Source organism: Ziziphus jujuba, chromosome 9, assembly GCF_031755915.1.
Source record: "Ziziphus jujuba cultivar Dongzao chromosome 9, ASM3175591v1".
Classification (NCBI taxonomy): Eukaryota; Viridiplantae; Streptophyta; class Magnoliopsida; order Rosales; family Rhamnaceae; genus Ziziphus; species Ziziphus jujuba.
In genome coordinates, this window is record NC_083387.1 from 26,935,711 (window position 1) to 26,961,280 (window position 25,570).

General features: G+C 33.8%; 2 protein-coding genes across 10 annotated transcripts; both read left to right on the forward strand.

The window, feature by feature from the left end:
- The first annotated feature begins 17,155 nt into the window (after window positions 1-17,155).
- LOC107427718 (uncharacterized) lies at window positions 17,156-25,058 on the forward strand. 9 transcript variants are annotated; one of them, XR_009640909.1, is made up of 9 exons: window positions 19,374-20,396; window positions 21,102-21,481; window positions 21,660-21,792; window positions 22,190-22,589; window positions 22,710-22,872; window positions 23,396-23,585; window positions 24,094-24,252; window positions 24,407-24,492; window positions 24,661-25,046. XR_009640909.1 is itself a non-coding variant. In XM_060820475.1 (8 exons), exons 4-7 carry the CDS (start codon window positions 22,525-22,527, stop codon window positions 24,231-24,233), a joined length of 558 nt encoding a protein of 185 aa, XP_060676458.1. In that variant the 5' UTR covers window positions 19,374-20,396; window positions 21,102-21,481; window positions 21,660-21,792; window positions 22,190-22,524; the 3' UTR covers window positions 24,234-24,252; window positions 24,407-25,044. The 9 variants fall into 9 exon arrangements, 1 of the variants encoding a protein (XP_060676458.1); XR_009640908.1 differs by having other exon boundaries at window positions 19,375-20,396; window positions 24,705-25,043; XR_009640907.1 differs by having other exon boundaries at window positions 17,156-20,396; window positions 22,190-22,386; window positions 24,407-25,058.
- On the forward strand, window positions 19,513-20,292 carry LOC132799238 (receptor-like protein 9DC3). The gene has a single exon (XM_060811253.1). The coding sequence runs from the start codon at window positions 19,513-19,515 to the stop codon at window positions 20,290-20,292; it is 780 nt and encodes a 259-aa protein (XP_060667236.1).
- Window positions 25,059-25,570: the final 512 nt, after the last annotated feature.

The window sequence follows — 25,570 nt, forward strand, 5'->3', positions numbered from 1 at the left end:
GGGTAATATATATATATATATATATTTAAAGAAAAAAAAAAGGTTTTATAACTATTTATTTTTTTAAAGAAAAAAAATAGAGTTTTTATCTTAATAGGTTTGGTCATAAGTATATTTCAATTTTATTAGGAAATTGAAAAAAAAAAAGAGGGTATTTACTCTATTTTTGGTTTTATAAAAAGGAAGGAAAAATATGTTTTACTTTTACGTTGTTTTCAAATTTGCGCCGCTAGGGTATCGGGTAAGTCTTCTTCTTCTTTTTCTTCTTCTTCCTCTAGCCCTAAAAGCTATTAGGGTTAATATTAAGGGCTTTTGATCTTAATTTAGGGTTTTGGTTTTCCATTAAGGTTGTTAGGGATCTAGTATTTTTGGAGATTTTGAAATTTTTGAACAAATTTTGGTGCATAGGAAGGAAGATCCTAAATCTTTCAAGTGACACAGTTTTTTCTGAAGAATTCGCCATGATACATCTGATCCACGCATAATATCATGAAAAATGGGTATAAATTTTTGGCTGCTACTTAGTATCAGCAATAGGTCTGAAAGAGTATCTAAAAATATCAGATACTTGGTTTTCTGATCTTTTTCTGTTATATGATATTATTTGAGAAGTTTTTGGATTATAGAAATATTGATTAAGGTTGAATTGAAGAGTTGTTGTTGAAACCTAATCAGAAATTTATTTGGGATCTGTACAGAGTGATTGTTCAAATTTATTTAAAATATTTAAAGGTTTATTTTGGCATTAAAATTTTTATGGATGAAAATAGACATGTTTTATAAATCTGTAGAAATTTATTTGGGGCAATTTAGATCTGTTTTCAATTTATTATGAAATTCTGAATTTATGCATTCTGTCTGGTTTTTCTGTTCAACTGTAATATGGTTTGTATGAAAAAATTTCAAAACAGATCCAAACGAAATTATTTTTGCTTGAAAATTTGTATAATTTATCCTATATATGTCTAATATTATTATAAAAAATTTTAGCTTCAAATCCATTATATTTTGGCCGTGGTAATTTTCAAATTTACCTATAGCCAGCTGTCTGAATTTATTTTCTGGTTCATTTAGTAAAGAATAAAATTTGATTTTAAATAGTTTTCAATCTCTTTTTGACCTAATAATTTTTATATAGCATTATTACTATATATAGTTAAACACTGAAAAATATTACTGCCTTTGGAATTGTATTTTATTTTTAATGAATTTTTTTATGTAGACATGGCTCCTTGTAAAATGCTAATTTTTAGTTTCTGTCAATTAGTTACTAAATTTAATTTGACCATGTTTTTGACCTTTTTTTGGCTTTTAAAATTTTATAAGAGTGTATGCAATTGTCTAGTTTTAATCTGTAAAATTACAAATGCATACAAAATTTCATGAAAGAGAAACAATTTGAGCATTGAATGAAGGTTTCTGAAAATCTAGTAGTTTCAGTTTTTCTTTGTTAAATTTTCAATGAGTTTTGAATGGTTTTTCATTATTATTTTATGAAATTGTTTTAATCATAGTCACTTATGTATGTGCACAGTACCCTCATAATTTTTCAGATTTAGATGATGTCGTTTGAATAAGGAATTTAATTCTTGTTTAGAGACTGTTTATGGATTAATAGGTTTTTATTTGGTTTCTGGTGATTTGATTTTGTTCTAAGCTTATGATTTTAAGATTCGGGGCTTAAGCTGTGATGATCTTATGGTATCAACTCTTATTCATTTCGTTTGAATTTAAGAGCTTGATTATGAAATTTATACGTAGGATAATTATGGTATATGATGGTTCTGTTTTATACTGATGAGAGACTATTGGTATTATTCATAGGTTGTTAATCTTTTGTAGACTTTGCTGATCAAGGTAAGTTACTGGACTTTTTAAAACTGAAACCATACAAATATGTACTTATGTTATTGATTTACTATGTTTTCTATAAGTTTATGTTTTATGAAATATATATGTATTGTACAAAGAAATTATTGGATTATTGATATATGTGTTTTTGCTTTGGTTGTTGGTATTTAGTAGGCGTTTATGAATATGTTATAATATGTTTTCGAGTGTTGAGATGAGTCATGAACGGATATTTCCTAGTGATTTATGGTTCTTTACCTTCGGGTTTAGATGTATTGTTTTATGTGGGAGGACCTACTGATGATCACAGTAGGGGTATGGCTCATATCTTCGGGTGTGAGTGTTTGTTTTTAAAATTTATGTTTCCCCACTTGTCACATGCCTCACACACGAGTTTATTCGGATTTCGGATTTCGGATTACCAACGGATAATATTATGTTATGAAAAGTCCTACTAGGTACTTAACAATTAGAGTTTATATGAAAATCATGTTTATATTGTTAAAGATTATTTTCGGATATTTATTTGTTATGATTTTAAGTATTTTCTTATTTTATAATTATGAAAAGCTTGCTGAGTTTTATACTCATTATTTATTGTTATGGTTTCAAGTACTCCATAGTTTCAAGGTAGCTGGATTTGGCATATGATAATGGTGCTTAGTTTTTTTTTATTTTTATATTAGTTAGCTTGAAAGACTTTTTGGGTGTTGGAATTTATTTTTAGTCCATTTTTTGGAGATATATTTTAGATATTATTTATTAATAATGTTTGGAGACTTCTATGTACCGCATTATAAGTTCTTTTAAGTGTTATAGATATGACTTTTATCACATTTCAAGTATATAGACTTGGGGTGTGACAGTACGTTTCCCCATTGTTTGGAGTCTCTTCCAATGCTGCGGGTTCTTATTTTGAGATCCAACAAATTTTATGGCTCCATTGCTAATCCCATGGCTCGATTTCCTTTCACAAAGTTGATATTGGACCTCGCCGACAATGAGTTCTGTGGTAAATTGCCGACAAAATATTTGAAAGTTTGATAGCAATGATGGAAGCAAATACCACTAAATTGGAATATATGGGAGAAAGCTATTATCAAGATTCTGTATCTGTGGAGATGAAAGGCATCTTTATTGAACTAGTGAAAATGCAAACTATTTTCACTACCATTGATCTCTCCAAAAATAATTTTGAGAGATAGATTCCAAAATTGCTTGGGAATCTCAAATCACTCAAAGGGCTTAACTTTTCTCATAACAAATTGAAGGGTTCTATTCCTCCATCATTGGGAAATTTAAGCGATCTTGAATGTTTAGATCTTTCTTCAAATCAGCTTGTTGGTAGGATTCCTCAACAGTTGACAGCTATAACATTTCTTGAGGTATTAAACTTTTCCAATAATAGGTTGGATGGACCCATTCCACATGGCAAGCAATTTGATACAGTCGATAATTCTTCATACAGTGGAAACTTGGGGTTATGTTGGCCTCCATTGACCAAATCATGCAGCAAAAATTTTGATGAGGCACAAAAAGAAGGTGATGAGGGTGAGCAAACAAATGGGTTTGACCCCTGGACGATTGTAGTTATTGGCTATGGATGTGGAGTGGTGGTTGGAATATCAATTGGATACATGATGCCTTCAAAAGGAAGAATACTCTGTTAATGAGAAAGCTTGGAAGAGAACGATGGATAAGAAGGATCAGACGTTGGAAAGGATGATGGATAATGTTCAAGTATGTTGAACATGTCATGTGGATGTGGATGTGGAACTTTTGCGAAAGGTTTGGATCTCCTCTCTGGTAAGAACTTCTTCAAAACTGCTTTTTTTTTTCTTTTTTTTTTTTTTTTTTTTTTTTGAGAAGTAGTTTAGACCTTATGTGCCGGTTGCAAATAATTTGCACTTACATAGGAGTTTGATGTTATTTTATCTTTGCCCCAGGATACAAATGCCATGGCCCAGGAATTGGATACCAATTCCTTTATCTGGGTGCATAATATGTTCGGCTTATTGCTGCTTCATATAGAATGTTCCAAGTTTGTTTTCTCTCTCCTTCTTCTTTTATTATTATTAATAGTAGTATTTGCCTATGCGTGTATTTTGTTTGTCTCTTTGTAAAGATTCTAATATTATAATATATATGGACAACATAAAATGTAAAAGCAGTGTGGAAAAGCATGTTTTAATTAAAGAATTTTAGAATTTTCCAATCATTACACCTAACTCTTTGAATAATTATTCATTAAAAAATCTCTTTTTTCTTTTTTTTCTTTTTTTTTTTTTTTGCCAACACCATATTCAATACTGTTTTCATTTGGAATTTTATATTTTTTAATAAAATCAAATTGAAAATTCTATTCCTATTTTGAATTCACATTTTAATTCTGGTATGCAAATGCAATCAATTGTATATTCACGTACTCGACAACTAGTATTCCTATTTATATAGAAACAAGCTAAAGCTTTAAGTTATATTTTCTCCCACCACTACTTATAAATAAATATATCTACTTTGTTATCGAATAAAAATTTTTAATTTGCATTCTAGTAATTCAATAAGGTTCTCTAATTCATTTTTTTCCTCTTTTTTGTGAACATCTCTAATTCTGTCTATAAAATATTAAAGTTTTTAGCAAAAGTTTTACAAAATTGTGTTCTATGATCACTAACTCTATAAGTTGATAACTCTTAACTTTAAAATGAAACCAAAAAAATAAATAAATATAATGAAGTTATGTAATAATTTTCAAAATTATAAAAAATAATAATTAAAATATTTATTATTATTATAAACGATAATATAGGGGATAGATTTTTTACAATTGCCTACGGTTGCACGACGTCGTATATGTCCCTGAATCCACGTCTACTGGTTTCGTTTAACAGCTACCCACACTCCTCGAAAAACAAAAAAAAAAAAAAACAAAAACACTGAGGCTTGGAAGATTGGAAACCAATGGCTTTAGCTTCAACGTTTTGCTCGAAGCTTAATGTTCATAGAAACGACGGCGATTTAACTCCTAGAGCTCGGTTCTCTAGCTTCGCAGCATACCAATCGGACTTCCTCGGAATATCATTTTCGCTGTCAATCCTGGAAGCTCCACAGAATCGAACCTAATCTTAAAAGGGCCTAAAGGTGTATATTTTATCCTATAAACGGATGCTCATTGAATTTTGATCTTCGGTTTTCTCTTGGAATTTTTTTTTTTTTTTTTTTTTTTTTTTACATTTTTCCTATTAATGTAGAAAAGCATAGAGCACCGACTTTCGATCCACACTGTACTAAGTAAATGATCTATTTTGTTTTATAGTAAAAATAACTTTTTAAACTCCCAAATCGCATTTCAGTAATACTATTGGATATTAGAGAATCATGGTTAATTATAAATGAAGGTATGGAAAGTTTGATCGTTTATAGTAAGTTTTTTCAGCTTGTGTTTGGCATTTGAGCCTGTTGCTGAAATAATTTCTCAGCTTGTGAAATCAAATTGTTTGTTGGTTAAAATAGCTAACACTCCACATTTAGAAAGGACAAACAAAATTTAAACCTTTTAGATTTTAGTGATGTAATATTGCGTGGGAGGATCAAATTTAATTGAGTAATGTTTCATTAATTGTGAAACCAAGGTGTCAAAGAGGACCCTGACGTGTCATAAAAGCCTAAATTTGATATCAATGCAAGTGTGATTAATATCCCTCAAATTGCTGCCTCCATTTTAGGAAAGGAAGGTAAGGGACGGTGGTTGGGTTATATTCAAAAAACGCTAACCGGAGAGGAAGTCAATTTAAAAGGTGGCTTTTCCCTGCTTATGAATAAGGATACGAGGAAGTCAACTTTGCAAAGACTATAGCCTTGTATGGAAATTGGTGAAAATTAATCAATATTTGTAGCTAACTTCTATCTATTCATGAAACACATTTGCTCTTCCTGAGTGATCAAAATCTTGAAAGTCTTACTGCCATAGGAGTTCAGACCACGACACGTAGTACAACCATGAACCATGCAATAGCCAAGTGACACAGTTAGATTTGAATTTGGTTTCAAAAAAAAAAAAAAGTTTTGAATCTATGATATTTGAAATTGTGTGAAAACAAAATGAAAAGTTTACACTCGTATGAAAATTGATCGCCCGTATATAGAAACAGCGTTGGGTACATAAAGGAAGGTAGATTTCTTGTTAACATCAATTCAATTGATAGAGATTTCACACAGATTACACAAACTTGCACGACATTCCTATAAATGCCCACCTATATATAGATTTCTAATGCAGAGAGCTAGTATTCATTAGAAAGACTACTTTCTTCGAGTTTTATGTACTCCAACCATTCCTTCTCCAATCTTTAGGATTTTGTCTAGCTTAGAACATCTAAACCTTTCACACAACCAAATCAGAGACAATGTTCCCTAATGGCTTTGGAACGTGGGTAGTGATTCTATGCATTCTATTCGTCTTTCTAACTACTTTTTGTCGCATATAGACCAAATTATTCCATGGAAATACCAGCAAATTCTTGGTCTCCCCCGCAATATCCTTGGTGGACATGTTTCCAATTCCACCACCTTCCATTGAAATCTTTTTGTTACCACACAGTCAATTGACTGGAGAGGTACCAATGGAGGTGCAGAAACATGCCAACAGCAGTAGCACTGCAGCAACACAGCAGCACCAGCAGCAACAATGGATGCACCAGCAGCAGCAACAGCAAGCTCAAGCCACCAGCAACTTCAGCATGAACAGTAACAGCTCCGAAAACAAGGGAGATTAAACATACATAAATAAATAATGTTACCATTACGATAAAAAAAACAAAAGTTTATCCTAATTAATAAGCCTTAATTTAAAAATGGTTTGAAATGGTTTTCAGTTAGTATTTTTTTTCTCCCCTTTAATCGCTTCTTATAGCTAGTTTTCTTAAACTTCGTAGTTAGACGAAAATCTAAACTATAAACATAAAGCAATCCCATTCAACTAAAGTAAAAACTTTGAAGGAGAAAAATGGAAGAAAACAAAAACGTAAACGTGCATCAAACGATAACTAAAAATCTCTCTAATTTCTTTCCATTTTGTTTTTGTTTTGTTTTTTTGTATTCTTTTACTAGGCATCGTTATTAGTCGACTGTGAAGTCCAGCATTGCCGTCAAACTGGGGCAACTTTGTGTGTAGCAATTGATGAAAGGGTAATTGGTGGAAGTCAATTAAAGGTGGCAGTGACGTACCGAGATCAGGACACATGGACATTGACTTTTTGAAGATCTGACCAAATATACTTGTATGTATATATATATATATATATATATAGATGACATGAACTGACTGGCAGGTCTTATAGTCATCTTCCACATTGCAATTGATTTCTTATCATCTTATTGACTAGATTTTGGACCACCTAATAATTAACTGATTCATGGCAAAATGAAGTAAAACTCTGTTTATGGACAGAATGCAAAACAGCATATGCGTACAAGCGCATTACTATATCTATATCTCTATCTACATATACAGATATGCTAGTCTACATAACAAAACCAGAGAAATTTACTGGTCTAGTCATGACTCCATGGGTAGTAACTTGTGGTGAATCCTTGTCCACTAATAGGAGGGAAATACAAAGTAATGAGATTAGACATTTGAAGTCTAACTAGACATTTGAAGTCTTTGGAAGCATTGTATAAAAAAAAAAGTGATGGATGTGATGAACTATATGTATACATAATTATATCATTTATATTTATAACTTTTTCGTTATTTGGAATTTTAATTTCATTTTGTGTAGTACGTGGTTATACTGGCAAACTAAATAGAGTAAAATAAAAATTACTAATATTTATAATCAGGGCAAAATTATGAATCAGCATAAAAACAAATGACTAATATTTATAATTGGCTTCAGGATCAACCAAAGATTCCTAACCCCATTCATAAAATTGAAGATAAAAACAGAATAATAGACCCACCCAAAGCAACAAAAACATTAAGCGTATACTGTTTTCACTCCATGTATAAAGGAACCAAAAAAGAAAAAAAATTCTTTGGAGCACAATGTCCCCAAATATGACAAAATCCCTGCATCATTCATGTTTTAAGCCCATAATGCATATATATCCCAGCATTATTTCAGCTCTGCCCTATTCCACCATTATTCATGCTTTAAGCCTATAAAAGCATATAAATTTTCTTTTTACCGATTTACACCAATATTGGTAGTTTGATAAATAGCTCACTCACTGCCCCATTGCTAAGGAGGGTATGGTTAACAGGGTAAAGTGAAATCAATCTTAATCTTATAGGGTGAAGTTAACCCATTAGTAACCCCTAATCCAAAAATTGGTTGTATAACCCTATACATTTGGTGTTTTAGGTAGTCTGTTTTTCTATTTTATTTAAAAGATTAAACACACGTAAGTAAATATACTATGATGATAAAAAACAAACGTTTATCATAATTAATAAGTCTTATTTTATAAATGGTTTGAAATGCTTGTCAGTTTAGTATTTTTTTTTTTTCCCCTTTAATCTCCTTATAGCTAGTTTTCTAAAACTTTGTATGTAGTTTAATGAAAAACGTAACTATAATATAAACTATAAAGCAATCCTATTCAACTAAAGTAAAAATTTGAAGGAGAAAAAAATGAAAGAAACCAAACACATAAATTGTCAGGACCCGTCCAAAGTTCCCCACCGGAACCCTAGACAAGCCCTGATCCCAGGGAAACCCTACCGGACCCTTCTGTGGAAGATCCGGCAGAACCTCCCCTAAGGGATGGACTTACCACAAAAGTTCCTGCACTGAAAACACACTTCTATAATTGTTCCCTTATTCCTCCCACAGTACTACGAACTGGTTCCACAAATTTCAGCATTCCAAAATAAAAATACAGTAATCCAGTGCAATACAAATACTTAAGTGTCCCATACAGTATACAGAGCTTTATGAAGTACTACAAAATACAGAATACAGTAAAAGTGAAAGAAATAGTACAACTGCAGTAAAAGAAGAACAAGGTACTGCACGAACAAATACAGCGAGGAAGATCAAGTCCGCTCCGAGTGAACACCGACAACCTGGTACCTAGAGGAACGGAATTTAAGAGTGTGAGATGCTAATCATCTCAGTGAGCGACCCTACTACTCTACACTATCATACCACGGTAATAGGTATATAAATAATAATTATTTGGAAATAATAATGTCTCTCAAAACCCTTACAATTCTCTCAGTTGGAAAGGTTCCCCTTTTAAAACATTTCCACAAAACCCTTTATTCATATTTCCCGAAAACCAAGACATCAATTAAATACCAGAAGCGGTAACAATTATATTTTTAATTCTAATTCAGTTTCCAAACATTTTATTTTTAAAACACAGTTCTGAAAATCATTTGATGCACCCACTATATACCAGTGGCGCCAACAGTACCCAGCGTCCCAAGGTACCGCCAGACAGGAGGTTATAGAAAGAAACCGGCATACGGTCGCGTGGCGTCCCACTGCGCCGCTGCTAACCTGGTGTCCCGGCCAATGGGGGGTGGCCGCCCTCTCCGATGGCATCCACAGGACACCCTCATAATATCAACCGCGCGCTACTCACACCCACCTGCGCGCTAATCATATCCGTGTGCACAATATCCATATCACATATACCATATCACATAATCAGAACACCAGTACGTGCACGGTGCATCTAAAAATCATAAAATCCACAATTTAAATTATAAAACAAATTTCACATTTTTCATAAACATAGCGGGCATAATCCATCCGCTTGAACCGGGAAATTCTCCACAATTTCCTTATAATTAATACCATAAATCCCATGATTTTCAAATCCACCAACTCCCAAATCCATCAATTCAAATATCCACATTTTTTCCAAGCATAAATAATTTCTCGAAATATCATAATCAAATCCCATAATATTTTATGGGCATATTTCATAAAAATTGAAATCACCAACATAACCAAATATTTTCCTTGAAATATTTGAAAATCGAATCGTGCCCAATTTACCATTAAAACCACACCAATTTCAAAATCCTCAAAACCATAAAATAATTCCACATGGCATAAATTGGTGAAATACACATTTTCTTAAATCCGATAAATTCACAAATAATTCCACAATAATTCAAATAAATATTTGGCACATAGAAATTAAATTCCAATTATTTAAATCACACATTATATATTCACCAATTAAATTCCCAAAATTAATTTGAAGGTGGGTCACTCACCTTGTGCACGTATCTCAATCAAGATCCTCCGCAGGATCGACTCCGCTACTTGCACGTGCACCTAAAACATCCACAGTACCAAAACCACAAATATTAATATTTTATTCGGGTAATCCCCAAATGGGTACCCGGGGAGCGAACACCAAACGATAACTAAAATTTACGAATTATATACCGAATCGAAGCTCGAGTGATGCTAATCACAGATCCGGTCTTAATTTCCGATGATCGTACCCGACGGGGTCGGAATTTTATCGGGAAGCTTTTCGGGTTTCGGCTCCGCAATTCTCCCAAACCGTCGCGAATTGGTGGAAACGGAAGTCGGATTTGGGTTCAGGAGGTCGAACACTGCGGACTGGAGCTGGCCGGAATTTTCGGGGTACTCGCCGGAACAGTACTTTCCAGCGGGCCGCCACGTCACCGGCAACCGTCGCCGGAACAGTAATTTCCGACGGTGGCCGTTTGCTGTGAAATTTTGCAGATTTGTAGATCGTGAGGAGAGCAATCCAACGGGACCGACGGTGAGCAAAACGGAGGTCGGACGGCGGAGAAATCACCGTTTGAAGATTTTCGACCCCTCGCCGGAAAACGCTCCGATCCCGGCGCGTCGGTGGTCCGATGGTCGTGATTTTTGGTGGGTAGGCCGGACTTGAGGAGAGGATCAAGGCTGTCAGGCGCGTGTGGCCGGAAAATGGCCGGAACAGTGCCGATTCGCGGTGGCCGGCGGTGGAGGGGAAAAATCGCCGCCAAACTTCGGACGTCCGATCCGGGCGCGTCCGGCGGCCGTTCGCCGTGAAATTTGGAGGTTTTGCCGGAAATGAGGTGGGCAATCTGGCTGGCCGGCGCGTGTATAGTAACTAGGCCGGAAAAACGTGAAAATGACCGACGGCTGGCGGGTCCTCTTTCTCTCTTTCTCTCTCCTCTCTCTCTTTCTCTCTCTTCTCTCTCTTTCTCTCTCTTCCCCGAGAGTTTTTTCAAAATTAAAACCCTGCGTGACACTGTTCATGCCACGTGGACCACTCAGAAGCTGACACGTGGCATTTCACTGTTCACGACCCAAAAACATTAAAATAATACGGTATCCGGTAAACTTCAAACGTCCATAACTTTTTAACCGGATGTCCGATTTAAGCGTGCCGCTAGTCTATGAACTCGTATCGACGAGTACTTTACAACCATACAAGAGTCAACTCACAATTACATCACAAGAAAAAGTCAACTCCCGGCACCTTTTAGACAGTTTACACTTCAACTTGTTTTGCCCATAACTTTCAAACCGTAGCTCCGTTTTCGACGTGCTACTAGTCTACGAACTCAGGGCGTCATGCACTTCGCCACGGTACCCTGGTCAACTCGAAATTCCCACCGAGTCAAAAAGTCAACTTTGACCCCTTCGGTCAACGGTCAACGGTCAACCTCGATCAACGTGCACGGATTCCGGTGCGATTCGGGACGGGGTGTTACATAAATATTAACAAAACGATAACTAAAACTCTCTCTTATTTCTTTCCATTTTGTTTTTTTGTTTTTTTTTTTTTAATTTTCTTTTTCTAGTTAGCATTATTAGTTGATTGTGAAGTCAAGCATTGCCGTCAAACTGGGGCAACTTTGTGTATAGCAGTTGGTGAATGGGTAAATGGGGCAGATCAATTGAAGGTGGCAGTAACATACAGAGATCAGGACACATGGAAATTGATTACTTATCATCTTATTGATTAGATTTCGGACCACTTGATAATTACGTGACACATGGAAAAATGAAGTAATGCTCTGTCTATGAACAGAATGCAAAATCTACGGTAACAAATGTTCACAAGTCTACTATATATATATATATATATATATCTATATAGATTTTATATATATATAAATAGATATATTGGTCTAGTCATGATTCCACGAGTAATATATTTATATCCATATCTATCTATGTATAGATATACTGGTCCGTATAACAAAATCAAAAAAATTTACTGGACTGTTCATGACTTCATGAAAGAAATAAAAAGTAAATTTTATTAGTTTTATATTGCCAAAGTAAAGTCATACAACATAAGCTGTGTTGATCAAATTCTTTATTCATTAAAAATGGTTTTTCTATGTAACTTGTTATGCTGGGTAGTTCACTTGTTTGCAGCCCCCAAGGGCTCTCTAGAGTGTTGCTAATGTATAGAGTCTGTGTGTTCATATCAATTTACTCTCTACATTCAAAAACAAGATATCATTTTAAACATTTTTGTATCTTAATATATACAAGATTGTCTTTTTCAAGTGTTGGTCAATCATTGAGATATATATATATATATAAGTTTTTTCAAAATAACATTTTCTTGTCCTCATATACGTACAGAACACACATTCTATTGTCTGATTATCACTTTTAGGCAACTTGACTGACATTGGTGAAGGGTAATTGGAGGACGTCAATTAAAGACGTCTCATCTCTGCCAATCAGAAAGACAATTGGAAATCTATTACCAAAAACAAAAGAAAGACAATTGGAAATCAACTTTTTTTTTTTTTTTGTTTTTTTTCTGATAAACCAATTTTGCAAAAGACTAAAAGACTTTTATATAATTGGTGCATATACACACGCATATAATATATATATATATATATATTTATAAAATATTATTGGTTTATATAATTGGTGCTAAACATCTCTTCATCAGACACATCTGTCAATTCTATATACTGGTCAAGTAGCTACTTTAAAATTGATTCATTTGTTGAATAGACCGCCTGAATACTGACACTTGGAAAATGGAAAATGCAAAAAGGAATCGTTAAAAGTCTTGCCCGATATTCACGCTTTAGACGAAGACTGCAAATGACCAAATGCTTTTAAAAGTCGGCTAGCTTGCGTTATTATTCATGCACTAGATTCGTTTGTTTGGAAAATGAAAGATGATTGTGTAATATAATATTGTTTTGGTGACATGATTTATATGGGAGTTCACAAATTCCTTCTAATTTTCTTTTTAAATTGAAGTTTTTATTTGTGATTCTGTTTACCATTTCGTATATAAATAAGATTAGATCCTCCATCGGTTTATTTTTATTAATATCAAATCAAGTCATATTATCAATAGTAACCCAAAAAATAATTCATATTATCTTAAAAAAATTAATAGATTAATAATTAAATTTAAGATAAACATGTTTGACATATATTTGGATATATATATATATATATGTATATCATAAACAAATGAAAATGGTGTATACCTGTCCATTATAATAAAATGCATGTGAAATACATTCTATAACTTGGTATACGGTTTAACGAATTATCTATTTTGGAGTTTTGACCATATTGTTAAGAATGACCATAGTTAATCAATCAATGAAGTAGTACCCCCCCCCAAAAAAAAAAAAAAAAAAAAAAATCAAAGGTTACAATAAGTCATATGGAGGTGCGTCCCCTTAGAAAGAGATCACATCAAACGGTTCTTGCAGAAATTTGGTATGTTAATTAATAGAAAGGGCAAGCAGCTCTCTTGTTTCTTACTCCACAAGCATGGACACACAGAACTCACACAGGTTACACTGACATCTGTTTTTTAAATTAAACAAATATTACACCGACTTACATTCTTATAAGTACCCAAATATTTCCACTGTTAGAGTATTAATTAATTAATTAAGCCTGCTATTAGGTTCTAAAGGCATTAATCTCAGTATGCATTCTATAAATAAATATATTGATCATGGGTTGGTTTTCATGGCTTTATACGCTCCTCTTCCTTTTTATTTCTCCGTGTCTCTTCTTCATCGATATGATCTCTATCCTCCTCAATTTCCTAATTTCTTTCAGGTGTGTCACATCGACGAGAGCACTGCTTTGCTCCAATTATCCTTATACACATATTGTGGTAAGACAATATCATGGAGGATAGAGATAAATAGAAAATTATTTTATAAAAAAAAGGTAAATAAATAAATAATTGTTTCTGCATTAAAGAATAGATATTTTTTACTTTTTCTTTGTTTTATTTTTACAAAGGAAACAATAAAGATTTGTTTCATACGTACCCAATAAAAATTTGTTTCATACGTACCCAAATATTTTAAATTATTTTCCACCAACTTTTAAATTAATCAGTTTATTACAAACATAAAAGGCTGATGGCATTATAATCAGGATTTAAAAGTTGACACCATAGATTATTGACATAGGCCTTCTTTATCTTTTAGTTTGTTACATTTTGTATGTTTCCAACCAGTCACACTGTAAATAATCACAAATATTTATTTGTTTTTTTATTGGAAAGACATAAGCTCAAAATTTGTCAAGTGGTCACTACAACTTAAACTATGCTTCACAAAAGCATAAGTAGCTCTGTTTCCACGGACTTTAATTTGTTGTACAGCTTTCACTTTATCAAATTTTTTCCACACCGGCCCCTATAATTGAGTAATGTTTACTCCTTGAAACGTGAAACCAAGGGTGTTGGAAGTAGTTCAACCTCAGTTGAACTGAATATCATTTCAGTCAGCTCAGCCCTAGTGCAGCCATGTTATTCATAATTTAAGCCTATAACGTATATATTTACCAACTTCCACCAATATTGAAAGTTGGATCAATAGCTTACTAATTGCTCCAATTTTTCTCAGGAGGGGATGGTTAATTGAGTAAAGTGAAATCAATCTTAATCTTATAGAGTGAAATTAACCCATTAACCCTTTGTTTAGTGTTTTTGGTAATCTGCTTTTCTTTTTTATTCAAGACGTTAAACATACATATATAAATAATACTATTATGATTAAAAAAAAATGTTTAGCATAAATAACAAGCCTTACTTTGTAAATGGTTTGAAATGGTTTTCAGTTTAGTATTTTTATTTTTTTTTATTTTTTTGCCCCTATAATCTTCTTGTAGCCTTTTTTTTTTTTTTTTTTTTTTTTTTTTTAAACTTTGTAGTTAGATGAAATACCTAACAATATATCACAGGAAACATAATCCAATCCTATTCAAGTAACGTAAAAACTTAATTTGAAGGGCGAAAAAAAATAAAAGAAGCCAAAAAACATAAATGTTAATCAAATAATTAATAACAAAAACTAGGCAGCAGTGTTAGTTGATTATGGAGTCCAGCAATGCCGTCAAATTGGGGCAACTTTGACTATAGTAGTTGGTCAATTAGAGGTAACAAAACAATAACATACTGATCAGGACACATGGAAATGGACTTTGCGAAGACCAAATATACTTGTACATAAATAACTTGAGTTGACTCGTAGGTCTTCATAGTTATCTTCCAAATTGCATTGATTTCTTATCGTCTTAAATATTGATTAGAATTTTGGTCCATATGATAACTGACACATGGAAAAATGGAATAATACTCTGTTTATATAAACAGAAAATAAAAATGAATGTCCCTCAGTTATAATTGTTACAGGCAGATATAACTGGGCAAAGCCTATCATAACATGTACATGCAAGCCAACCACTGCAAAATTGGTATGAATCCATAAAAGTTGGTTGTTCTCTACTAATCAGGGCACAATTGGAAAGCAACTTTGCAAAAGACTAAAAGACCTAAATATAATTGGTGCAAAGTATTCATTCATGCATATACTTTTGAGACTTGGCAAGAGGAGGGACCTACCTGGTTTCTTGACTCTATCTAGGATGATATATGTTCTTCTGGTAATTTATTTTGTTGATTAGATTATCGATAACTAACCAGATTTTTGACAATTGGAAAACCGAAAAAATGAATCATTTGAAGTCCTGCCTAATGTAACACCAAATGACCAAATGCTTTTGATGAAGACACATTGTAGATGTCTCCCTAGTTAGTAGTAGAGTTGGTTTAGCTTGGATTATCGAGCAAGCTAGTATTAGTATAAATAAACAAGTGTAAATAAAAGAATTTTTCATTTAATTTTGAAATCAAGCTTAAAGTAACACATTATAGTCCATTTATAAAGATTTGGAGGGTTTTCCTTTGTACATACTATGGGCATATCAATAACTGTTTCAGTATCTACTATAATATTCCACTAATTCAGTGTAAACAGCACTCTCACGTTGACACACGGAGAAACAGGGAATATAGGATAAATTATAAAATATAGTCTCCCCTATTTACATTTTTTCACATCAATCATTTTGTTTGTGGACATTATAATTTTATCCCCCTTATATTTCAGTTTTGTTGCAATTCAATCCCACATGTTATCCAAAAATGTTTTTACGTATTAGTCAACCATTGAAAATTTTTTCAAAATACCACTTTCTAACTTATTCTTGTATACAAACAAATACCTTTTGTTATTTTATTTTCCATGTTTTCTTGGTTTATTTTTTAATATTTTAATCTTTTCTTTCCTTATTTACTATCCAAAAACTATTCATATATATCACTTCATTAAAACCATCTGTTACTCCAGTTTTTGGTCAAGTTAACTTATAATTCAAAATTGCTTGATTTGTTAATTACATTATGGACTACTTGAATTCTGACATTTGGAAAACGAAAAAAAAAAAAAAAAGTATCATTAAAGGTCTACCGTAACCAAATCATGAACAAAACGCTTACGATGACGGGGACGACAACGGCACATAGTGAATACACACACACGTTTAAACATATGCAGTAGATTCATTTTTCAGTAAAAAAACAAAAATGGTATTGTAATATATTTTGTTCACATGATAATGTTATACATATAAGTTTTATGAACCATCTATTAATTAGTGTCAATTTGTGACTATCACTGTAATGGTCTTAACGTGTTAATTTGGTGAATTAATTTCTCAAGCCATATTAATTCCTATAAAGCAGTCTTAGGAAAAGAAAAAAAATTGAAAAGTCAAAAGGTAATTTGGAAAATTGGTCACCCATAGAAAGTGATATCAAAAAGTTGTTGCAGAAATATGGAAATCAAATTTCTAATTTCTTACTATACATGTATGGACAGAGAAGTCATACGGTTACATAGACTTTTTTTTTTTTTTTTGGGTGAATCATACGGTAACATAGTCTTGCATTCTTATAAATACCCACATATTTCCAATGTCAGAGTATTAATTAATGTTTAAGCCCACTATTCCTTATTCCTAGGTCCTAGGTCCTAAAAGCATTATTTCCCAGCAACACTTGTGAGTAATAATAATGATCATGGGTTGGTTTTCATGGCTTTATTATATGCTCCTTGTCCTTTTTATTTCTTCCTCTGTTTCTTCTTCATCAATACCTCTATCCTCTGATCCTCCTCGGTTTCCTTCCTTTCCATCGTGTCACATTGACAACAGCAAAGCTTTGCTCCAATTCAAGAACTCATTTTCCATTGATCATACCCTATCTTGTGGTCCTGATTTTCCTTCTCCGACAATCTCTTGGGAGAGTGGCACAGATTGTTGTGGATGGAGCGGAGTCACCTGTAATAACATAACAGGTCATGTGATCGGCCTCGATCTTACTTGCGGCATGCTTCGGGGAATTATTCATTCCAACAGCAGCCTTTTCCTCCTTCGCCATCTCCAGACTCTGATCCTCTCACAGAATGATTTCAGAGGCTCCACCATTCCCCCTGAATTTGGTAAGTTTGCAGATTTGCTACACCTTAGAATCTTGTTTGCTAAATTTACAGGGGATATACCACTCGAAATATCCTACCTATCTAAGCTTCAAACATTTGAAGTTTATGATGAAAATCAACAACTGAGACTAAACACATCTACCTTTAACAGAATTGTCACAAACCTAACCAACCTCCAAAACCTCACTCTGGATTCTGTTGATATGTCTCGTGTCGATCCTGCTTCTTTGATGAATTTGTCATCTTCTTTGACATCTCTTGATCTCTGGGATTGTGGGTTGCGAGGGAATTCACCCAATACCATTTTCTACCTACCAAAACTCGAAATCCTTTCCTTATTCAGCAATGAAAATCTTACAGGTTCTCTACCTAAATATAACTGGAGCAGTTCACTCAGGGAATTGGGTCTTTCTGGATCAAATTTCTCAATAGATATACTTTATCTAACTAAAAATTTGAAGTCATTGGACGGATTGTACCTTAGCAACTGCAGGTTCATAGGATCATATCCGGTTTTGTTTGGAAACCTTACACAACTTACTTCCATAGACCTCTCCTACAATAATATCAGTGGCCAGATCCCATGGTCGTCTTTTAATCTAAAAGGTCTCACCTTTTTATATCTTATAGGTAACAATTTTATAGGTGAGCTTCCTAAAATTGATAGTTATAATTCTAGCCAAATTTCTCTCTCACCTCATTCTTCAAAAAACAAATCACTCGGTCCTGTTCCATGGAATTTAGAATCGCTTGACTTATATAATAACTTCCTAAATGGAACAATTCCAAATTGGTTATTTGCTCTTCCATCTTTGAAGTCTTTAGACCTTGGGAATAACGAATTCACTGGCCACATTCCGAAATTCGAGACAACTTCTTTGATTTTCCTTTCTTTAAATAATAACAAACTAAATGGGTCCATTCCAATATCAATCTTTCAGCTAGTGAATCTCACTTCTTTAGATCTTTCATTAAATACACTTTCATCATTCAGTTCTACCTCCTCCAAACACTCGGCCAGCCACAGCATTTTGCCTAATTTAGAAGATCTAAGACTTTCACACAATAAAATTCAAGGAAATGTTCCTAAATGGCTATTCAACGTGGGTAGAGATTCTTTGAAATGGCTTGATCTTTCATACAATTTTCTGACAAATATAGAGCGAATTCCATGGAAAAACTTGCAAGTTCTTGATCTTAGCTCCAACTTCCTTGACGGACATCTTCCACCATGCATTGGAAATTTACAATATCTAAGTCTTTCACACAACCAAATTCGAGGCAATATTCCCAAATGGATATGGAATGCGGATACAGATTCTTTGTATTATCTTAATCTTTCTCACAATTTTCTGACAAATATCGACCGAATTCCATGGAAAAACTTGCAGTATCTTGATCTTGGCTCCAACATCCTTCATGGACATCTTCCAATTCCACCACCATCTATTGAAGTCTTTTCTATATCACACAATCAATTGATTGGAGAGGTACCTTCACTGATTTGCAACCTTAGTTCCCTTAAAGTTCTGGATTTAGCTAATAATAGTTTGAGTGGGAAATTCCCTCCATGTATGGGAAATTTAAGTGGCAATCTCTCAGTTTTGGATCTAAGAATGAATAAGTTTCAGGGAACAATTCCTACAAAATTGTTAGCAAAGGAAAACATACTAAGAAATCTGAACTAGAATGGAAATGAATTTGAAGGTTCATTGCCACAATCTTTGCTCAACTGTAAGAAGTTGGAGGTTTTAGACATTGGAAATAACCAGATAAATGGTACGTTTCCGTACTGGTTGGAGTCTCTTCCAATGTTGCAGGTTCTTATTTTGAGATCCAACAAATTTTATGGCTCCGTTGCTAGTCCCATGGCCAGATTTCCTTTCAAAAAGTTGCGGATATTGGACCTTGCCGACAATGAGTTTAGTGGGAAATTGCCAACAAAATATTTTGAAAGTTTGATGGCAATGATGGAAGCAAATACCACTAAATTGGAATATATGGGAGAAGACTATTACCAAGATTCTGTATTGATGGAGATGAAAGGCATCCTTATTGAGCTAGTGAAAATTCAAACTATTTTCACTACCATTGATCTCTCCAAAAATAATTTTGAAGGAGAGATTCCAAAATTGCTTGGGAACCTCAGATCACTCAAAGGGCTTAACTTTTCTCATAACAAATTGACGGGTTCTATTCCTCCATCATTGGGAAACTTAAGCAGTCTTGAATGGTTAGACCTTTCTTCAAATCAGCTTGTTGGTAGGATTCCTCAACAGTTGACAGATATAACGTTTCTTGAAGTATTAAACCTGTCCAATAACAGTTTGGATGGACCCATTCCAAGTGGCAAGCAATTTGATACGTTTGAGAATACTTCGTACAGTGGAAACTTGGGGTTATGTGGACTTCCATTGACCAAAACATGTAGCAATGATGTTGACGAGGTACAAAAAGAAGGTGATGAGTATGAGCAAACAAATGGGTTTGACATCTGGAAGATTATAGTGATTGGCTATGGATGTGGAGTGGTGGTTGGAATATCAATTGGATACATGGTGCTTTCAGATAGAAGAATTGCCCTGTTTTTTATGAAAAAGCTTGGAGGAGAACGATGGATTAGAAGGATCAGACGTTGGAAAGGTTGATGGATGATGTTCAAGCATGTTGAACATGTCATGTGAATGTGGATGTCGAATGTCATGTGGATGTGGATGTGGAACTTCTGCGTAAGGTTTCAATCTCCTCTCTGGTAAGAACTTTTAATTAAAGAATTTTATAATTCACAAATCATTGCACCTAACTCTAATTCCTTGAATAATTATTCATTAAGAAGAAAAAAACATTTTTTTCTTTTTTTTGGTTTATGGTCAACACAATATACAATACTGTTTTATTATAGAATTTTATATTTTTGAATGAAATCGAAATTCTGTTCCTATTTTAAATTTACATTTTAATTTTGTATGAGAATGCAATCGATTGTATATTCCCTGTACATTTTAATTCTTGACAACTACTAATTATATATAAACAAGTAAAAGTTTTAAGTTATATTTTCTCCTAACATTATTTATAAATAAAACTTTGTTATCGAATAAAAATATATTTTTAAAATTTTTTAGTAATTCAATGAGGTTCACTATTATGTTTTTCTTTCATTTTTTTTTTTTTTAATATCTCTAATACTGTTTATACAAGATTAAAGGTTTTAGCAAAAGTTTTACAAAATTGTTTTCTATGATCACTGACACTATAAGTTGATAACTCTAATGAAAGCCCAAAAAAAAAAAATTAAATATAATGAAGTTACCTAATAATTTGCAAAATTATAAAAAATAATAATAATAGTAAAATATTATAAATAATAATATAGAGGAGACATTTTTATAATTTGCCTACGGTCAAACGACGTCGTAACTTCGCCGTCTCAATGTCTGCATGTTTCGTTTAACAGCTACTCACACTTCTCGGAAAAAACTGAGGCTTGGAGGAACTGAAAGCAAGCAGTGGCTTCAGCTTCAACGTTTTGTTCTGAGCTTAACATTCATAGAAACGACGGCGTCTTAAGTCCTAGAATTCGGTTCTCTGCGAGCCTACCAATCGGGCTTCTCCGGAAAATCATTTCCATTGTCAATCCAGAAAGCTCCACAGAATTGGACCGGTCCATTTCCACGACCCAGTTCGAATTCGATTATCCGCATCGCAATAGCATCACACTTTCAATGTCGTCATCATCGGGTTGACCGTTGCCTGGCAGTTCTTGATGGGGTCGGACCTATCCGTGGCTGTGGTCTACAAAGCCGTACCTTGTTCTGGTGCCACTGGTGCTGTTGCGTATGTTCTACTCGATTTCTCTGTTTGGTTGCTAAGAAAATGTAGTGAAAAAAAGGGAAAATTACAACATAGTGGGTTTAATTTTGGGTCTTCTTCTCTTGGTTAAGTTTGAATGTCTAGAGGAAAGTTTTCTCCTTTTGTGGTTTGTAATTTTGAGGTGGTTGTAATTCGTGGACAGGGACACTTATGGATGTTACATAAAACCCCTAGCACACATATTTGTGATTTGGCAATCAGAGGTCACAGGCTTTGGGTGATGTTGGCTGAGCAGGGCTTGGATCCTCTTCAACATTTGGTTTGGAAGAATAAAGGTATCCCACAAAACTTTTACTTCTTTGGCTTATTTTCTCTTATTGATTACATTGTTTTGATAAAGATTAAAGAGTGTGTTATTTTTGCTTAAAACCTCCAAAAAGTTCATCGAACAATAATAAGTTAATAGTGGGTTGTGGAAAAATTGCCCAGATGAGTAGACTAATAGAAGATTATACTTGGAGAATAAGTGGTGAAGGAATAAAGTTTATGCACATAAGTATGAGCTTATAAATTTTTCTTATGAATGCTGCTTAAGGGCAAAAAAATAAAAAATGATGTGATCCTCTAGAAGTTGTTTCTTTTTATTTAGAGGATAAAAGTTGCTGTTTCTCTTTATTTATAGGATAAACTAATTGTTAAAACCGTGTTATGATATGGTATTCTCTTCTGCAGGAAGCATCTTAATTGGTGGAAGCCCTGAAGAGTTGGATGCATTCCAAGGGAGAGTGAATTTTCTACGGGATTCTGGGTTAAGAGCAGAGTATCTGTCAGGATGCTGGGTTAAGAGCAGTATCTGTCTGGTGGTGAACTGCTTTTAAAGGAACCTGCTCTCCTGGTTGATGAAGATCGTGGGGCTGCATTTGTACCTGGTGACCGTCAATAGGATGTTCAATGTGCTACTGCATATATTCAAGAGGGTCTTATATATGCGTACACATCCATACAAAGACACACAAACTTACACATTTTACATAGTTAATGTAGTTACTGTTCATGTGTAGGTTAACATGCATTTTTCATCTGAAGGCAGACATGTTGAATTCTTTTATGATCCAGTGACAAGTTTGTTTAGGTTCGTTCTCAACCTTTTTGGTTGTGCTAGAAGCTGCAATGACTGGCCAAATATAAAAATGGAAAGTGTGTCAAGGTTTTGATATGCATTGTTGGAGTGACAGTTGATCCTAATTGCCAGATGTGATAGCAGTGAGGAGGTTGTAGCTGTTAAGACGTCCAAGAACACCTTACATAGTAAGAAGGCCATTGTTGTGGCAGCTGGTTGCTGGAGTGGGTCACTGATGCATGACCTGTTTAGGGAAGCTGAAAATGTGCTGGATGCCGCTGTAAAACCTCGAAAGGTGTGAATCTATAAGGTGTCCTTGACTTATTCTTGCATGACTTAAAGTGTGGATTTATAAGAGAACTGAATGAGTATCCTTATTGAGTAGAAAAAATAGGGGATAAGCACTTGATTCTTTTGGTCCCAGGTCCACCAAAATTTTATTTCAAATTGGGTCAAATTTCATGTGAAACTCCTCATAAACAATTTAGGTAAAGCAAACAATGCAAGATAAAAAACATTACTACAGTTTTTTTTTTTTTAATATTTTAATTTTAATGTTGATTTATAGTGAACTCACCTTTCTGGTTTCCTTGCTTTCCATCTTTTCTTTTGCACTCCTTTACTATCTTTTCTTTTAGGCATAGTTTTGTGCTTTCTGACTCATTGGTAACAAAGGGTTGAGATACATAGGGTCATAGGAGTGTGTCATCTATTGCTGTGAAAATATGCCAGCATATCATGTGGATTTTCTGTGTATTTCTTATAGTATAGTTCAGAAAGCAAGAGCAATAGCTAATTGATAGTGTTCTACATGACAGGGTCACCTGTTAGTACTTGAAAATTTTGATTCTTTTAAAGTTAATCATGGTCTGATGGAGGCTGGATATGTCAACCGTCAAACTGCAACTACAGTTCCCAGAACCTTGACTTCAGAAGCATTTGATCATGGGCAAACATTGTATATTGCAATGACAGCCACTATGGATGCAATGGGGAACCTTGTTCTTGGTATAGTTTAATAATTATTTTCTGGACAATATGTCAATATGGTTGACAAAAAAACTGTTTTCTCTTCAGTAATGACTTGTGTTCTATGCACTGAAATACATGATTTCGTGTCTTTAGTTCATGAAATGCAGCCTATTCCTTACAATAATATACTATCTCTGTTCCAATATTTCAATTTGTTACCGAGAATACTGTTACATTGGCTGGAATAGAATTGTTTCCTTGCGTTTTTCCACACTCTCTCTAATGATTTGGTTTATTCAACATGAATGTTTATGTGTCTTTTGTATCAGATAATTCGGCAGAGTACCTAATACATGCTTTCACTGGACCAAGCAATTAAGCTCGAAGTATTTTTAGGCTTTATTTGCCGGCTTTGTGCTATATTTTCTTCATATCTTTCTCTTCTTGATTGTCTCACATACTTGTTCAGCTTCAATCCTTGATCTACTCCATCTCTTCCTAACAGTTTATATCTGACCATAAGAATGATCATTTTTCTTTCTAGGGAGCAGCAGCCAGTTTGCTGGATTGAGCAGTGAAGTTGAAGAATACATTTTGAATAGCATATGGAATAGAGCCACAGAATTCTTTCCCAAACAAAGAGAACAACCCTTTTCAGATTTTATCAAGAACAGAAGAGTGTGAACAGGATTGTGACCTTTCAGTGAGTCCTAAATCCCAATCTTCTTTGGAACCTAAGTAACAAGAGGCAGATGTAGATTAATGGATTTCTTGGATAGATATTTTATTTGTGCCTACATAAGAAGTTTGTCTTTTAATGTGAAATTAAGGAATTTCTATAATCTTTGGTGTCTCAGTGCCTGATAGGAAGCAAGTAATTGGGCAGGTGCCAGGTTTGCCAAATGTGTCTCTTGCAACCGTTCATGGAGGAGGACTTTCTGTGGTAATATTCTTTGTTATCTTTCCTAAGATATAAAGCAATCTCAAGTTTCTATAATAACAATGTCCCTAATATTAGCTAGTTTTACCGTTAACCCATGATTCTGTTCATACTGTTTTACTGGCTAAGCTAGAATGGAGGATTGCTTCTCATGGGTTTATATGGTTTCAGCAAATGTTGTAACTGTTGCTGGTTATTGTGGTACAAATTTGTAGGCTCTGGGGACTGCCGAAATGGTTGCTGATATGGTGCCGGGCAATTCGGAAGAAGTGATTCTGCATCTTTTGCTGTCAAGGCTGATGTTGTAAATAAGACACATTCAAGTGCGTACAAGAGTAACCGCACATATAATTGTTGTATTTCATTTAGTTGTTCTTACTAAATATGCAATTAAGTGACAAAATGAACTAACAAGTAAGAACAACTCCGTATTCTTTATTCAAGTCTGTAAACTAACAAGTATGAACAAGTACATATGCAATTAAGTGACAAAACGAAAGAATTATTTAAGTAAACTATAATGGTTAGCTTGTCTCATAACTATAGATGCACAAAATTTAGAAATTCATTTGAATCCAATCCTTTTTTTTTTTTTTTTGTTTTTTGTTTTTTTTTTGTTTTTGTTTTTGTTTTTGTTTTTTGGGTGTGTGTGTTTCGTTTTGTTTCTGTTTTTTTTTTTTTTTTTTTTTTTAACAGTATTGTGATTTAAAACAAGTGTGAAAACATGTTAAATGGAAATATTATTAGGATTTCCTTTTCCTGTGATAGCCCCTCTGAGTTCAACAATGGAGGAATCAGGGTACAAAAGTGTGTCAGGCACACCAGAAGGGCCTCTTCTGCTATTAAGATTGGGATTTCTATTCCTCTCTGTGATTCTTTTCTCTATCTGTTTTAGCTCTTTATTAAACTCCTCAAATCTTTTCCAAAAAAAGCAGGGGAATGGAATGGATCTCATTCGGGTAGATCTTTCACGGAATTCATTCAGTGGTTTTGTACCCATTGATCTTTCACTAAATACACCTTTATTTTGTTCTAATACCAACCACTCCTTGGTTAGTCTTAGGATTTTGCCTAATTTATA